General features: G+C 35.9%; 1 protein-coding gene across 1 annotated transcript; it reads left to right on the forward strand.

Moving 5' to 3' along the window:
• Positions 1-11,998: 11,998 nt before the first annotated feature.
• On the forward strand, positions 11,999-15,789 carry LOC132637420 (uncharacterized). Its single transcript, XM_060354510.1, has 8 exons — positions 11,999-12,839; positions 12,959-13,034; positions 13,202-13,538; positions 13,840-13,939; positions 14,026-14,730; positions 14,889-15,089; positions 15,374-15,444; positions 15,556-15,789. The coding sequence occupies exons 1-8, from the start codon at positions 11,999-12,001 to the stop codon at positions 15,787-15,789; spliced, it is 2,565 nt and encodes an 854-aa protein (XP_060210493.1).
• Positions 15,790-18,481: the final 2,692 nt, after the last annotated feature.

Consider the following 18,481-nt stretch of genomic DNA (forward strand, 5'->3'; position numbering starts at 1 on the left):
ACACACACGTAGAACTAATAAGTTTCAATTTCTTAGTTAATACAGATTTTCAAACTGTTTGTTGGAATATAAGACGGATCCTTGATAATATATAGGGCACAAAAGGGATGGAAGAGGGATATAGACAATAAACTCACTTAATATCTTATTAAAACTCCACTATTACATAATATCACTACAAAGGGTGCTTTTATAAGTGTCAAGAGACACTTCTAGACTCATACTTAGGCCTCATTTGTTTTCATTAAAACTAAGAGGTATGAATTGATTAAAACGTTGTCTCTAGATCTGAACACTGAATGATTAAGACTGTTCGTTTTTCAACATCTGAATATGCATAATGTATTTATTTAAACATAATAAATATGCATAATGTATTTATTTAAACATAATAAATATGCAATTCAAATAAAAAGCAACTAAATATTATGAAAAAAACACAAATTTAATAAAATTAAAATATTATTTAATAAAAAAAGAATCATTTATGTTTGTTGTTAATGATGGCGATGCTTTGTAATGGTGGTGGGTGGGGTTTTGGGGGGTGGGGTGGGAGTTGGTAGGTGGTGGTGGTGCGGTGGGTTTGGGGATAGGGTGGGGGTGGGTGGTGGTGAGGGGGCGGTTGGGGTAAGGTAGGTGGGTAGTGGGGGTGGTGTATGAGGTGGGGTTGGTGGTGGGTGGGTAGTGGTCGGGGTTGGGGGTTGGGGTTGTGTTGGTAGTGAGTGGGGGATAGGGGTTGGGGATGCATGGTGGGGGGTTAGTATGGGGGTAGGGTAGTGGGTGGGTTGCGTGGTGGTGGGGGTGGGGTAGTGAGTAGTGGTGGGAGGTGGGGTTTGGGAGTGGGGTAGTGGAGTAGTGGGTAGGGTAGTGGGTGGGTTGCGTGGTGGTGGGGGTGGGGTAGTGGAGTAGTGGTGGTGGGTGGTGGGAGGTGGGGTTTGGGAGTGGGGCGGAGGTGGTGATGGGGGTGGGGTAGTGGAGTAGTGGTAGGGTAGTGGGTAGGTTGCGTGGTGGTGGGGGTGGGTGGTGGGTGGTGGGAGGTGGGGTTTGGGAGTGGGGCGGAGCTGGTAGTAAAAATTATCCATACAAAATACCTCTTAATGATGTTAAGACTATGTTCAAGATCTTAACGATTAAGACTTATTCAAACCCAATAAGTGCTTAGATCTTAATGTAAACAAATGCACTTAATGGCTTAAGGCCTGAAACCATTTAAATTCAGACCTCCATTAAGTGCAAAAAAATGATTTCACACACATCATTAAGTCAATCACCTTGAAAACATGACAATGTACCTTGTAATACAAAAGGTAAGAAACCTAGGATAACTAAAAGACATACTGCCTCCGTTCACTTTTACTTGTCCACTTTTGAGTATGCACATCCCTTAAGAAATAATAAATGAAGTGTATAATTTATCAATGTACCCATATTAATTGGTGCATATTTTTATTGGATTTAAAAAATGATTTGAAGTGAGTATTTTAATACTATGGGTAAAACAGGAAAAAATAAATTGTCTTGTCTTGATATGCTAAAAATGACAAGTAAAAGTGAAAATCTATTTTTGGAATACTGGACAATTAAAAGTGAACGGAGGGAGTATGAATCTATACATTTAGGGCTCATTTGGTATGAGTGATAAAGATGAATAATCCCGGAATTATATTTGAGATGAGTTTATCCCATATTTGATTGGGATAAAATCGCGGTATAACTAATCCCGGGATTGTAATGTTATTTTATCCCTACAAGAGGAAGGAATACTAATCCCGGAATAACTAATCTCAGGATAAATTATCCTGGGATAACTTATTTCCAACCAAACGACCCCTTAAACAATTAAGTTTACTATTTCAACACTGTTTTACAAAGTTGTTTTCAAATGCTTTAACTTATTTTAGTTGCATTCAGTATGTGATAATCCAAACTCAATTATCTATTTCAGTTTCAGTTTTCAGTTATGAAGTGTTTGACTTTACTGTCATATCATTTTATTTTTTTAATTCTTAGTAAGTCTTGTCCCGTCATTTATAAGGTAAGCAATGAAACTTACTGAGTAGAGTACTGTAACAATGTACTTAGTCTGACAGGGTAGAGTACTGTAACAATGTACTTAGTCTGACAGGGTCTGGTTTCTTTTTGGGATGCAAAGAATGAAAGAAGGCACCACAAATACTAGTACCACCAGCTAGGTCCAACATTTAATCTCAGCTTCCTTCTTGTTGATAAATGGAAACTCTACTTTTTCCGGGTTTCTAGTAGATTAGCTAGTATTTTTCGGGTATGCCCCGAGGCCTATGTAAACATTTTATTGAGATTCAAGTTGGCTCAGGACATTGATCAGAGATAGACAGTTTGGTATGATTTGGATGCACTCCCTATGTTGGTTCGAGATTCTTAGTATTATTAGACAGTTGACTTTTAATACTTAGTTCACGGTTAAATATATATATTTTCAAATATTCAATTTCAACGATTCACTTGACTGGGATAGGTTAATCAAATGCCAATTACGAGCTCTATTTTGGGAGTGACAGAGATAATTAATAAGTATTATTTTGACAAACCTGATTAGAAAAAAGTATCAAAATATGTAACTTATTACAAAATTATCAAAACACTTAACTCATTACAGAATTGATTTTGAAGTTTTTCTCAAAAACTGTAAACATTTTTCCTTGAATGTGTAGGTATTTCAATCTATTATAAAGTAAGGTTGTCGATAGGGTAAATGTACCTATTCTCAAAAATACGGGGATAATAACCCAAATAAATATATATTGAAAGAGACGCTCAAAGATGGAGACACTGGATAAATGAATAAAAAAGACTTACTCCTCCTACTCAGTTTTATACCAAAATACTGGTGTAGATAAAATTTTATCAGTAATTATGATTATGTAATATATTTTTACTTTAACGTAATATTTTTAAGGATAAAATATTTGATTTTGTAAACATCATCCATCGCGCGAGTGCAATGCTGTTAAGTACTTCCCATTAAATGTATAAGAATTCATTATCTCTAGGCTCTAACTCTAAGGGTAGGTTACTACTTTTTCGTGTAATGTCTTTTCTCTAGATGAGTTCCATTATTTAACCAATAATAATAATAATAAATATAATAGACAACCTTAAACAAATTGTACCATAAAGTCACAAGTGACCACCAATACTACGTTTTCACAAAATGGACCATAAAGTCACAAGTGACCACCAATGTTCCGTTTTAACAAAATCGACCATAAACTTCAAGTCACAAGTGACCAGAGCCCAGAACTTTTTTAACCCAAAAAATAACTTTTGGAACTAAACTAATTCTTTAAAAAAAAAAAAATCAAACTTGGCTTCACGCACAGAATCTGTGCGTGAAAGGACCAATTCACGCACAGATTCTGTGCGTGAAAGAGGGTACTTTTTTTTTTCTTTTTTTTTTTTAAGCTATCAAAATTACGTTCTTTCCATACTTTGGGCAAAGGTTAGTCATGTTTTAAAATCCCGAAATATCAATATTTTATATAGAACTTAATATATTTTTTTGCGCACAATAACGTCGGCTCATTACATCAAGTATACCTAAACGTTTGGATTGTCGTTTTACAGGTTGTAAAGTGCTCCGCAGTAAGTTTTGTTTGCTTGAAAACTTATTGTTTTTAGATCTAAGTGTCATATTTTATAAGATTTTGATTTAAGTGTTTTGAAATAAAAATTTTATATTAAAAAATAATTCATCCAATACGAGAGGTTCAACCAAGATATAATATATCTCATTCAATGCTCCACCAAGGTTTGATCCCATGTTGTTAGCATAAAAAAGAAGTAAGTAAAAAAGAAAGGCTAAACCACCAAGCCAAATTGGTGAATGGAATAAAGTAGACACTTTTTATTTTTTATAATGTTCACTAATGCTATCTAACTCCTTTTCATAAATTGAATTTCGAACCTCGAAATTGACATTCAAAACATTATTACCACGGGATTAGCATCTCGAAATAGATTTTTTATTATTAGATTTTTACTAGAGAAGAATGAAAATTGTGCACTAATTTGGGGGAAAATTCAGATTGAATGCGATAATAGGCGTTTTTTTTTTGGAAAATTGACCCGGCCTTTGACCCGCTGGATCTCGAAAAAATACCCTGGGTAAAAAAAAAATCAAGTAAATCAGACATCCGAGCGCAAAGTTATGACCATTTAAAGTTTCAACAATTTACAACTAGTTTTCTACCTATGCTACTGTCCTTATTTTTAATTTCGTGAGTGAAAAGGCATATGTATACTTGATGTAATGAGCCGATATTATTGTACGCTAAAAAAATATTAAGTTCTATATAAAATATTTATATTTCGACGTTTTGAAAGGTAACTAATCTTCGGTCAAAGTACGAAAAAAAAAACTTAAAGATAACTAGTTTTACTTCGAGACACTTTACAACCCCTAAACGATGATTCAAACATTTATGTATACTTGATGTAATGAACCGACATTATTTTGCGCTAAAAAAATATGAAGTTCTATATAAAAAATTTATATTCCGGTGTTTTGAAACGTGACCAATCTTCGGTCAAAGTACGGAAAAAAGCTTAATTTTGAGTTTGATTTCTAAAGAACAAAGATGACAAGTTTCCAAGCAAACAAAACTTACTTCGGAACACTTTACAACCCCTAAAACGACTATTCAAACGTTTAGGTATACTTGATGTAATGAGCCGACGTTATTGTACGCAAAAAAATATATTAAGTTCTATATAAATATTAATATTTCGGGGTTTTGAAACATGACTAATCTTTATTCAAAGTATGAAAAAACGTGATTTTGATAGCATAAAAAAAAAGTACCCTCTTTCACGCACAGAATCTGTGCGTGAAAGGACCAAACTCAAAAAGTTACAGTTTGCTCCTTTCAGACACAGATTCTGTGCGTGAAGCCTAGTTTAATTTTTTTTTTAATTATTATTTTATAAATTAGTTTGATTCCAAAAGTTATTTTTTTGATTAAAAAAGTTCCGGGTCCCAAGTGACCACTAATACTATATTTTTACATACGTAGAGGATATCGTAATCAACTTCAATAAAGTATTTCAGGTAATCATGAGTTTAAATCCCATAGTTCTTGCGTGTCCACAAGACCCCACTTAAAAGTTAATACTTATCTTAAGCTGATGCCCTTAATCACTGTTAATTTAATAAATAATGAATAATTTAATATGGTATTCTACAATAAGTATTGACGAAGTCTAGAATTAAAGTGTTCGCAAATGATAGATTGTCCAAGTTTGAAGCTCTATTAATTTTTGCATGCTTCTTCCATTTATATTGTTGAATAACTTATACGAAACTACTTCTTAGAAATAGATATATGATAACATTTTATAATTGTCTAGGTATTCTTACGCAGACATATTTTAACTAAACTCAGCATCAATATCCATGCATCTCTCTATCTCTGTATATGGAGAGAGAGAGATATAATATACTTATCCTCTAACCTATAATCAAATCTATTATTTGACGACCACATATTGAACTATTGAAGGTATAGGTTTATTTTACGACCATCAGGAGCGGCTCCGCTCCATTAGTCTTTGCTCAAGTAATGACCAATACAGTCTTAGATAGATATCGCATGTCCTTTTATATTATAAAGGTTATCTATTTTGAGTATCATGAACTTCTTGAAATTAATAATGTTTGTTGAATCCTCGAACGGTAATTTACAAGAGAATTATGAATATCAACTAGTAGTGTCAGAGGGTCTATCGGAAACAACCTCCCTACCCCACAAAGGTAGGAGTAAGGTTTGTATACATCCTATCCTCCCCAGACCCCACTTGTGGAATGTTGTTGTTGTTGTTGTAGTGTCCGAAAATGAAATTCGTTTATTTATGGATGTAGGGTTACAAGTTGAATCGAAGAAGGCAAGCATTGGTTTGGCTGCTATGGACAACAAGGGTGTACATGTTGCTTAATGCCCATGGATCCCTGATTTAGTTTGTTGGGAAGTCTATGATTGCAGAAGCGTTTGCAATTCGACAAGCTATGAAAAGAGCGATATAAAATGGATGGAGAAAACTTTTTATTTTCTCTGAGTATAAGGTGTAGTAGATATATTGAAGAAAAATATACAGGCTACTTGGGATGTGGATGTAGCTTGTGAAGATATTTGGAACATGTCTTTATATTTAGATCAAGTAGTCTTTGTAAAATTCCTGGAAGATTTAACGTTGTGGCTCATCACTTAGTTATGTTTTCAATTTCTCTGTTGTATGGTTGTTCTTGGGAGAAAATGTACCCAAGTTGAATTGTAAATAATGTTGTACGCTCCTTTGGACATATCATGTCCTTAATGAATTAATAGATGAAGGTTTCGGTTTGAAAAAGAAAAATCAAATGTCAATCACGGACCCTATATTAGGTCGTGACATAGATTATTACTAATATTACCTGGTGGAAGTGCACAAATAGCCGATCCAGTAACACTGTTTAAGCTATACCCACTTCCTAAAGATTATTTAATATTTACCCAGTTTATATATAGTAAGTACTTATCATAAAGATTATTTCATACTTATCACTGTGAACCACTTTGCTTCATCGTATATGTTAAATAGTTTGTATTTGAAGACATTATATATTAAAAGTTTTGGTATGTTCAGATTATATTTAAAATTTGAATTAAATGAACATGTTTGTTCATGAAAAGTAATGACTATTCATAATAGTCACTTTTCTAACTCTATATATTAGGCCTTCGTTCCTGAAGTGACTATGAAAAATCTGCGGGTATAATCTGGGCTTTGCTATATCCTGAAGGAAATTACTTGTATTTTTCCTAATTTGTATACAGACAATATCTCTTTAAGAAAAATCGATTCTTCCACGCTTCAAAGTCATTTCTTCTTCGATTATGTTATCCTATTTTTCTAACAATCTCTGAGAGATATAGAATTATTGCGCGGAGATTCACAATAGTGATTGCGTGATCTTATGTCGCTGCGGATTAGAACTCGAATTCGAGTGTATGAACGTATCCTTATGGAGCCAAATAGCAGATCACATTAAAAGAAAAGAAGCCAATGATGATGCTGACATAAAACTCGTGGGCTTCGCAAGTGTCAAGCATGTGACTTACTCGTGCTTTTTTTATTGTGAAACGAAACTCATGGACTTCGCAAGTGTCAAACATGTGACTTACTCGTGCTTCTTTTATTGTGAAACAATTGGAAGGTTATGAGTACGTGCCAAAGAAAATACAATCCCTAGCATAACCCTACTTCTTTCCGGATCGGTTTCACTGTTTTCCACTTTTGATATTATCCTGTGACGCAAAGAACGACCAATAATGAATGGTAATCCCTCCGTCTCATAATAAGTGTCACCTTAGTCAAAACATATATTAAGAAAATAATAATGCAATGTGAAGTTTACCAAGTTACCCCTATATAATAACATAAATTACTTTTACCTTTTGTTTAGAGCATGCACAAGAAGTTAATCTTTTGATATTGGAAATCCAATAATACCAAGTTACTATGTGGCTTTCCAATCATCATTAAGATGTTACTTTATTGTCTAAGGGTAGAATTGGAAAAAACTAGTCAATTTATGTCTTGCTTTCCTAAGGTGACACTTATTATGGGACAAAAAAATTTGGCTAAGGTGACACTTATTATGGGACGGATGGAGTACCTGTTAGCTTTGCACGACCTGGGTGTCTGTCCCGATGTATACCTACTTTTCGCTTATGGACAGAACAAGTTACCTAACATGCTCTATAAACGTATTTACGGAATAAAAACAAACAGGAAGGTATAAAGGACATAGTATTTTTATGTGGAAACTACCCGGCTCACAAGGGCAATAAAAACTACGACCTACAGACCTGCAGGGTTTACCTCAAACTCCACTACAACTGTGAGCCAACTGCAAATTAAGTTACAAACTCTGCAACCTAATTCCTACCTCAGCCTTGGCTACCCAAACTCTGACTAGCAAGCCATTTTAAGTAGTAAACTCCTACTTGAAGTTACGATGTCTTGTATCTACGTTTATGCTTATTAATAAGCGGATAAAGATACAACTCGATAGAACAAACCTAATACACAAATCTAGACTTCAGAGCTGGGAAACATTATTCAGTAAAACAACTCCTTTGATCCTTCTTTTTGCACTAGGGACGTAACCCCCGATTCTTAAATATTCTTGATAAATCTTCTCCTCGCTCAATATTCTGAATTCTCTCTTTGTGGGTGCGCAAACTTCTTCTTGGTAAGACCTAGGTATTTATAACAATTGAAGCTTCACAGGTCAGTGACAAAGCCTTTCCTTGTTGGACTATAACACGCAATAAGATTTTGTGTTGTACTTGGATTCTTGCCTTGTTGAGTCAGCTTCTTTTCCTTGTAAAATTCTTAATCTCAACAAATATGGAAGGAATCTTTCATACTTGACCGCCAAATCTTTACCATAATGTTTCTACAAATCCTTGTTGCTGCGGGATTTGTTTAGAACATGTTCACGGACTTGTTTTATCAACTTGGTTCGTCCATCTCTGATATCTGCATCTGTATGAGCTGGAACATGTTCATATATATGTTGCACCAATCTCTTTCATTCTACATCTGCCTTTGAACTGCGCCTGAGATATTGGCTGGAACATGTTGTCAGACCTGTTTTATATATTTGTATAGCTCTGTGTCTGCAACTAGTCAACTCCCCTCATCAACTCTACCACTGATCACTCTTTGACTCTGATGTGTTCTAGCTCTGCATTGAACATGTTTATAAACCTAGTACATCTTTTTCTCTTTGTCTGCAACTCTCCTTGCTTGAACAATAACAATTTCTTTCTTCTTAACATTGTTTTTTTAGTGTGAGTCACCTTCACTTGCTCTTCTCATAATCTCCTCAAGTCTAGGTCATTCATTCACTGCACCTGATGACTCCTTGATGTAGAACGTATTTTGTACACTTGTTCTATTTCTTCAATGAACTACTCCTCTTCCTGAGTCATCTAATCTCCTCATCTTCTCTCCATGTGCTGCCTTGTTCGGTTGTTTTATTCATAGATTCACTCATGTTGTACACTGAACATCTTATGTTGGCTAGGTCTTCTTCTTCACCTTGTCTTCAACTGTGCTTGTCTGTTTTTATGCAACATGTTTGTGAACTTGATTCATGTGCATTGCTTGCAACTGTTTGTTACTTGAACTCATCACTGCTCCCATGGCTTTCTTGCTTTTTTATTCTATTCATTCATTATCACCTGTCCATTTTGTCAATCTTCTGGGCCTAGTTTTGGATTTGAATTTGAGGTAATGCAGATGGCTTGAGCATCATAATCTTATACCAGGGGTAAGCAAATTTAATAGTGGATCCCTTAAGTCGCACATCTATGGATAGCTTGGAAAGATTGATGGTTGAGATGGGGTTTATGGCTATTGAGGTTAAGCATGATCATTTGAGACATTTGAAGGTGTGTATATTTCACTTTGAAATAATTCAGGAGATAATAGGACCTCTAGTAAAAGTTAAGTGTATAACTGAAAATTGTGACTCAAATCCAAACGGATTTATACCTTTTCCCTTTACAATACAAAGCAGACAAAAATCAAAATATAAACATGCTAGAGTACAATGTATAACGTGTATCATATGATCTTGTCTCTTACTGTACTTCATGTTAATAACATGGAACTTTTTCTGTTGTGTGATTTGATGTACTCTTACTCCGTCTTATGTAACGTCTCCATGAGTAGTTGTAGTAGTACTTCACTGTTGAATTCATTCAAGTAGTAGGTTTAAATCGAAAGACACTTACTATATGCATAAATTTTAAACAGCATCAATCACTAACTAAGTGGAGAATTGTTGGAATAGTTTGTGTTGATGGGAGGTATATGAGAGAATGAATTTTGGAGAGAAATGAAAGTTACTTTTTCAGAGATTAAATTATGTGGTTGGGGAAATGTTCTAGGTAGGTTGTGAGGACCCCTAATTTTCTCTCTAAAAATCCTAACCCTAAAACCCTAACCCTACTTCTAACCCAACTCGCCGGCGCCAGCCATGGCGGAGGCCAGCAAAGGCTGGCCACATTTACCAGGATGTGAACCACCACCATTAATACCAAACAAACCTTCAAACATAGAAACACCTAAGCCAAACACATCTACCATACCCTCAAACCAGAATGAGAAGCAAAAACAAACCTATGTTCATGGACAACTTACACTACCCCAAGGAGATAGTCCACTACTACCACCACCAAACAAACCTTCATATCTTGAAACACTTAAGCCAGAATCTTTCACCCCACCTTCAAATCCTATTGAGATAAAAAATCTTACGTACGTGCATGGGGAACCAACAGTACAATAGGATGAACATAAAGTGGATGATATGATAGTACAAGAGGGTCTACAATATGCTGTAATAGGTAAATTCTCATATGGATGGACTGAGATGGAGGAGTTACGTACTATAATACTATTACAATGTGGCATCAAAACTGAGTGTAAGATTGGTTTTTTGCATGATAGGCATGTTTTGATTAGACTTGGCACTTTTGAGGATTATGTTCATGTTATGGCAAAGCTGGAATATTATCTCAAAGCTAGAGATGGAGTATATCAGATGAGACCTATAATATTGGGAGCCATGGTTCAATCCAGAGATTGAAACATCAACAACAATTGCATGGATTTCCTTTCAATCCTTATCTCCCAATTTTTTTTTTGTCAAAAATTCCTTGTTCATGATGGCATAGGCAGTTAGGAAGCCATTACATGTTGATATGGCCATAAAGAACAAAACACGACGTAGTTGTGCCAAGGTGAAGGTGCAAGTTGACATGTTGAAGAAACATCCAAAGAGAATCAATGTGGGCATAAAGAAGAAATATGGTGAGATTGTGTCAACTTGGATTGATATAAAATATGATTACATGCCAAAGTATTGTATCAAATGTAGTTTGCAAGGGCATACTGAATCTGAGTGTTTTGTTCTACATCCTGAGTTGAAGAAAGATAAAGAGGAGAGGAATAACAAGAATGAGGAGCAGGCTCAAAGAAAGAAAATTAAGAACAAAGCAAAGAAGGATCCAAAGGAGAAAGCTGAAGAGAGAAGAAGACATAGCATGGATTACAATAGTTGAAATGTTGTCAAAGATAGTAGAATATAGCCACTGGTAGATAATGAGCATGCTAAGGGAAAGTCTAGTTCTGTAGACAATTCTGAGGAAATTCAAACAAGTAATGCTTTTGCTGCTTTGGAAGAGGATGTGACTGCTGAGGATGATGTGGTTTCTATTGAGCTACAATCATGTAAATCATGGGTGGAACAATCTTTTGGGAAACAGAAATCACCAAAGAAGATAGATGATAAACAAGAGGAGATCAACCAAACTGAGGATATACAGAAGGAAAATCATGTACATGAAGAGTCAAAAATTGATGATGTAGAAAGGGCTGAGACAAAAAACAATGCAGAGGAGTTAGATATAGTCAAAGAAACAACAACAGGTCAAATAGAAAGGCAAACCAAGATTGTGGTAGATAGCAACTCTGATGAGAACGGATCAGATGAAAGGATGGAAGAAGATCCAAAAGAACCACTAGATATAGATGCTGATCCACCTGATAAGAACAAGGATGATCTTGAAACAATTATAAATGAAGGTGTTGTTGTTACTGGTATTCATCATGAGCAGGAAGAGGAGAGTATAGATGCTAATGTCAAACATATTAGCAAAGAAGTTGATCTATCCCTAAAACATGTCAACAAGCTGAAAGAAACCACCAGTAAAGTCAAAGCAGGAAAAAATCAGAAAGAGCAAGCTCTCCCAATTAGAAGTTTATCAAAGAGGTTAGCAGCCTCAAAGTTAAACAAACAATGATGAATAAAGCCTTATTTTGGAATATTAGGTCAGTCAATACTCAACAAGCCTTTGAAAGAATGACTAATCTAAATAGAAGGAATCAATATCAATTAATAGGATTAATGGAGACTTTTCAGGATGCTACAGAATTAGACTCTTTCAGAAGAAGATCGGGACATCAATCAACTCTTACTAATTGCACAGGCAAGATTTGGTTGTTTGTCATAGAAGAATGGGAAGTTCACTTAGTTGAGAATCATGATCAACATCTGACAGTAAGGGTAGTACATCAACAGACAAGGCAGGAGGCTTTAGTCTCAGCGGCATATGCCTCTTGTGATGCAAGCATAAGAAGAAACTTATGGGATTCTATGATTCATTTAGCAGGACAATGGCAAATTCCTTGGCTGGTGGGAGGTGATTTTAATATGGTTTTGTTTGATGAAGTGAAGTTAGGTGGTTTGCCAGTTTTGTTTCAAGAGACTGAAGACTTTGCAGCTTGCATAAATGACTGTCATTCATGCATAAATGACTGTCATTTATATGATCTGGGATATATAGGCAGCACTTTCACATGGTGGAATGGCAGATCAGATGCAGCTACTATTTTTAAGAGATTAGATAGAATCTTGAGCAATCAGAAGATGATAGATCAGGCCCCTCAAATGACTGTCACTCACCTGATCAAAAAAAGGCTCAGACCATCTCCACTTGAGTTGCAGATAAGGCAAGAAACTGCGAGGATCATCAAGCCTTTCAAATTTCTAAATTTTTGGATTCATCATGCTACTTTCAATCAGGTTGTCTTTGAAAATTGGACAGCAGATTTTGCAGGAAATCTTTTTCTAATTTTTCAGCACAAACTAAAAAAGTTGAGGAGAGGACTGGTGGAATGGAGTAAGGAAAGTATGGATCTAGTAGCTCAGTTGGTTGGATACCTAAACTCTCACCTTGTTGGTGAGGGTTCGAATCCGCACGTTGTAATTCCCTTCCCCTACCCCCTATGTAATAAAATAATTTTAAAAAAAGGAATGGAGTAAGGCAACTTATGGAAACATTTTCTAGAAAGATTACCACTCTAGAAGAGGTGATTCTTGCACATGAATCTCAGTTTGATGCTGATCCTTCAATGGAGAACAGAGCTCAGTTGCATAGAGTGTAGGCTGAACTTAGTAAATACTTACATTTAGAAGAGGCATACTGGAGGCAAAAGTCAGGCATTAAGTGGTTCAAAGATGGGGATATAAATACAAGATTCTTTCACTCTTATATAAATGGAAGAAGAAAGAAGCTTAAGTTGACTAATATTCCGAATGGGGACGGAGGTGGCTAAGTACTAATCAAGATATTACAGCTGAGGCAGTTAACTTCTATAGCAGACAATTTGCTGCTGATAGATGTCCTGATGATTTTAACTTATTAAAGCATATTCCAATAGTTATTACTGAGGAGCATAATCATGAACTAGTGGAATTACCTTCTGAGGAGGAAATCAAATCAGCTATTTTTGGACTTAGTGGGGACAGTGCAAGTGGTCCTGATGGTTTCACTGGCTGTTTTTTTCAACATTGTTCGAACATAGTGGAGGAGGACATTATCAACATGGTAAGATCCTTCTTTGTTGGATATGAACTTCCCAAGTTCATTGCTCATACAAACCTGGTACTGCTGCCAAAGAAGGACATAGTTGAGAATTTTTTTTATCTCAGGCCAATCAGCCTGAGTAACTTCAGCAATAAGATCATTTCAAGAGTACTGCATGAAAGGCTGGTTCAATTATTACCACTGTTAATTTCCAGTAACTAGTCAGGCTTTGTGAAGGAGAGGAGCATAGTACAAAATGTGTTGTTAGCACAACAAATAGTTAGAGACATTTCTAAAAGAACTGAAACTGCCAATATGGTAGTTAAACTGGATACGATGCAAGCATATGACAGAGTTTCTTGGTTGTTTTTTTACTAAGGTACTCAGGAAGTTTGGCTTCAGTGAAATTGTTATTGACATGGTGTTTAGGCTGGTTTCAAGTAATTGGTACTCAGTGCTCATAAATGGCCAAACACATGGTGTGTATATCTATATATATATATCACCTCTTCAAGAGGAGTTAAACAAAGAGATCCACTATCTCCTACTTTGTTCATTATATCAGCAAAAGTTCTCTCTAGAAGTTTAAATGCACTTTTAGAAAAGGACAGATTCAAACCATTTGGCATGCCTAAGTGGAGTCCTCTTATTAATCATCTCTCATATGCTGATGATACCATATTATTCTTGTCTGCAGAGAAAGAATCAGTTAAGCTTATGATGAAGAAAATTCAGCAATATGAAGAAGTGTCTGGACAATTAGTCAACTTGAATAAGAGTGTTGTCTATGTTCATCATAAAGTTTCTCACACTATGGTTAGAAGAATAATGGGAATTACTAAGATCAGAAAGGGATCCTTTCCTTTTACTTATCTGTGTTGCGCAATATACTATGGAAGAAACAAGATTGCATATTATGATGACATAATAAAGAAAATTGGCAGAAGAATACAATCTTGGAATGGGAAGATGCTGTCCTATGGTGGAAGGGCTGTATTGATTTCAAATGTCCCGCAGAGTATGCCTTTGCATATTCTTTCTGTTATGAGCCCACCAATTGGAGTGATCAGACACATACACAGGCTTCCGGCTAGATTTTCCTGGAATTATAAAAGTGATACAAGGTGCAGACACTGGATCAAATGGGAGGCTGCTTGTCTGCTAAAGGAAGATGATGGCCTTGTTCTTGACATGTCAAATGCTTTGTTCTGCAAATTATGGTGGAGCCTAAGAACAAAGCCTTCTCTATGGGCTTCATTCATGATAACAAGTATTGCAAGAAATTACATCCTATGATAGCCAATGCTAGGGGAGGTTCCTGTACATGGAAGAAGATGATTCTTGTTAGGGAATTAGTTGAGCATCAAATTTGGTGGCAGATAAGATAGGGAGATGCTAGTTTCTGGTTTGACAATTGGAATTCACTAGGTGCCTTATATCATTTTGTGGAAGAAAATCATGCAGAAGAGGAGATTGAAGTGAAACAGTTTAATAGTGGAGGAGAATGGAATTTGAGTGCTTTGAGGGAACAACTTTCTGAGGATATTGTTCAACATATAGTGCAAAATATCTCTCCACCAGTAGATACATTGCCTTTAGACAAAACTTGGTGGATGTTGGAACAAAATGGTAAGTTTTTTATCAAAAGTGCATGGAATTATATTTGACAGAAGGATGAGAGGGAAGATATTTACAAGTATATGTGGGAGAAAGGACTTCCTTTCAAGTTGTCATTCTTTATATGGAGAGCATGGAAATTTAAGCTGCCAATAGATCAGGTTCTTCAAAGTTTAGGAGTGAGCATGCCATCAAGGTGTTGGTGTTGTCAAGAACCAAAAGAAGAAACCATGTCACATCTCTTCCTAACCTCTCCAGTAGCTACCAAGTTATGGCGAATGTTGTTTCATGTGTAGGTATCAATATTGAAGGCTTGCAGCTTAGTCAAGTGATCATAAAATGCTGGAAACATGATGGACCTGCTAAGGTGCAGCAGCTGTTAAAGGCTATACCAGCAGCTATCATGTGGGAAATTTGGAAAAGAAGAAATAAAATCAAGCATGGATGAAACATGACAATTTCTAGTTTGGAATATCAGGTTCATAAAACTATTTGGCAACTGGTGAGGGTCAAGTTTTCAAGACTAGCTCATGTGCCACCAGGATGGCCAGAGTTAGTGGATTGCTTAGAAACATGGAGGCTAGTTTTGCATTACAAGAAAATCATATGTCAAGAACCAGCAGAGGGACACATAAAGATCAACACAGATAGAGCTATTAGGGGTAATACAGGACCAAGTTCTTATGGCTTTTGTTGCAGAAATCACAATTGAGACATTATATATGCACAGGCAGCACAGATAGCAGACACAACCAATATGGTAGCAGAGGCTGAGGCAATCAAAGAAGCTCTATATTTCTATATACTTAAGGGGATCCCACAGGTGATCATTGAAACAGATTCCATACAGCTTAAGAGAATACTAGAAGGAAGCAGTTCAACACCATGGCGTCTCATTACAATAATAGAAGACATACAGAAGTTTATGCAATTATGTTCAGTACATTTGCAGCATATCTATACGGAAGGAAACAAGATTGCAGATTTCCTAGCTAACATGGTTTTGGACACTGATGTGCCGCGGATTTGTGGCACATTCGATGCCTTTTTACTATGAATTTTGGTTGTTTTCAAGTAAGTCTGGTTCTTGTTAATATGTTTTGTTGTGTTTTAGGAAAACAATGGCCCAAAAGCAAAAAAGCAAAGAACAAATAAAAAATTGGCCAGAAATGAAGAATTGACGTTCCATCGATCAGCCGACGGACCGTCCTTCGAAGCGTCGATAAGCTCGATTTTTCAGTAATGACAAAGTTGAAGATGACAAAGGACGGAGGCATCGAACTGATCGACGCTTCGTCGTTTGTGTCGTCAATCAGGATCTATCAACAAAAAGAGAGAAACACGGAATACTTGACGGAGCGTCGAACTGATCGACGACACCGTCGAATGGAACACATTGCTGAAGGTACAAAGGACGGAGAAATTGATGGATCGTCGAACGATCAACGGTCCGTCGATCTTGCTATCGGGGGAAATTTTGTCAGTAGCTGTTGTGCTTTTTTTAGACTATTTAAAGAACATTTTAGGTTTTTTTTGGCAGTGAATCGTTATTGTAACCACGTGAACAAAGTTCCATTGGTGGGTGAGCATTGAATACTCCCCTTTTGGAGCTTAGTGAAGACAACAATATTCCATTTTCCATCATCTTTATCACACTTTGTAAGCTTCATGTCTCACTTATTGCTTACTACTTTTGAGACCATAATGTGTGAGTAATTTCTTTAATCAAAGTTGTGGATCCAAATGATGGGTGCTATGTAATGGGTGTCTAACATTATATATATATATATATATATATATATATAATGGGTTGTGATGTGTTTTATTATTTCTCGTATTCATTGTTCATTAGTGGTTGCAAACACTTGTTCATGCACAAACCCTAGTTTATTTGGAAAGATGAACTAGGGTGTGATGTGAAATAATATAACAAGGACTCGGGGCGCTAACCCTCGTTTAGTGAACTCGCTTAGGGATAAGATGAGTTCTACTTGGCATATTTAATCAATCTTATTTACAACTTTTCTGCATTTGGGAAAATCATGAAAAGAAATACTCTCTAACTATTGGAAAATATTAGAAAGTGCATTAGAGATTAAGTGCATACATAACCTGGCCCATTAGAAATATATCATATTGACACCCATAGCATAACATCTAATCATCACGGGGACACAACTTTGGTTCTCCAAATCCAAACAAATTCCAAACACTTCAAAATAGCGAATACAAACCAAATCTCTTTTCAAAATATTCGGAATAGGATTAAAGCCTTTAAAGACTAGTATCGCATACAATTAGTACCCTTTTCTTTCCATATTCCCTGTGGGATTCGACCCCAACCTTGTTTGGGTTACTACATTTGACAACGTCCGCTTTACGCCATTAATAGGTGTAATTTGAGCGTATCAGACACAGACAGCAAGTTGGAGATAAATGGATTTCAAGATCTTTCAAGCACTGGCGGGACACTCAACTACATGGACAACAATCGGTACCCAAATTTTAGGATTAAGACCAAGAATATTTCATGATGATCATTACCATTTTGAACTTATGCATACAAGAGGATGCATATATGCAACTTAGTCACATTGTGGTAGGAAGGGAGAGCTACTTGTGCTTGAACTTCACTCTAGTTTTAGAATATCTTATTTTAGCTAGTTCCTGCCTTACGCATGATGTAAGATACTTATTTTATTACTTATTAATGAATAAGCCATTAGGCACAGCCTAATGGATATTTAAATAAAAAATAAAAAATAAATTGTGGTTGGTCTGAAAGTAATTAAAACGTTTTTGGTTTAATTTGATTTCAGAAATGGCTGATATGAAGTGCCTATCCTTAAAGATGTGTCTGGTATGAAAAGTCTCTTTGAACAGATGTGTCTGTTGAGAACATGCTTCTAAGGTATTATAAATACCTGGTATTGTGTCAAAACTATAGACACAACATACAGACACTGATTTTCTTCTTCTTCTTCTTCTTCTTCTTCTTCTTCTTCTTCTTCTTCTTCTTCTTCTTCTTCTCTAAATACTGTTAGTATATTGTGTTCAGAAACTTAGACACATAAAATCAGAAATAGAAAACCGGAAACTGTGTAAACTCGAAAAATGCTAAAACGAAAAAAAATATTCGAGACCACAGAATTCACTGTGTGTCCTTAAGAAATTCAATCCCCTCACTGTACCCGAGGTTATGGATTACGTCCTCCCAGGATAAAATGGATATACCTGTCGTAGGAGTAGCGGTACCTCACACGCCAACGACTTCGTCGAACTCAAAAACGGTAACAAATCACACACAAACACAGTTTTGATTTTAAAGAAATATGCAGAATGCAAGAATGTAAAATGATTTCGAAATTTCAGTGTCCAAAAACGAAGCATTGCCTCTGTATTTA

This window comes from Lycium barbarum, chromosome 4 (assembly GCF_019175385.1).
Source record: "Lycium barbarum isolate Lr01 chromosome 4, ASM1917538v2, whole genome shotgun sequence".
Classification (NCBI taxonomy): domain Eukaryota; kingdom Viridiplantae; phylum Streptophyta; class Magnoliopsida; order Solanales; family Solanaceae; genus Lycium; species Lycium barbarum.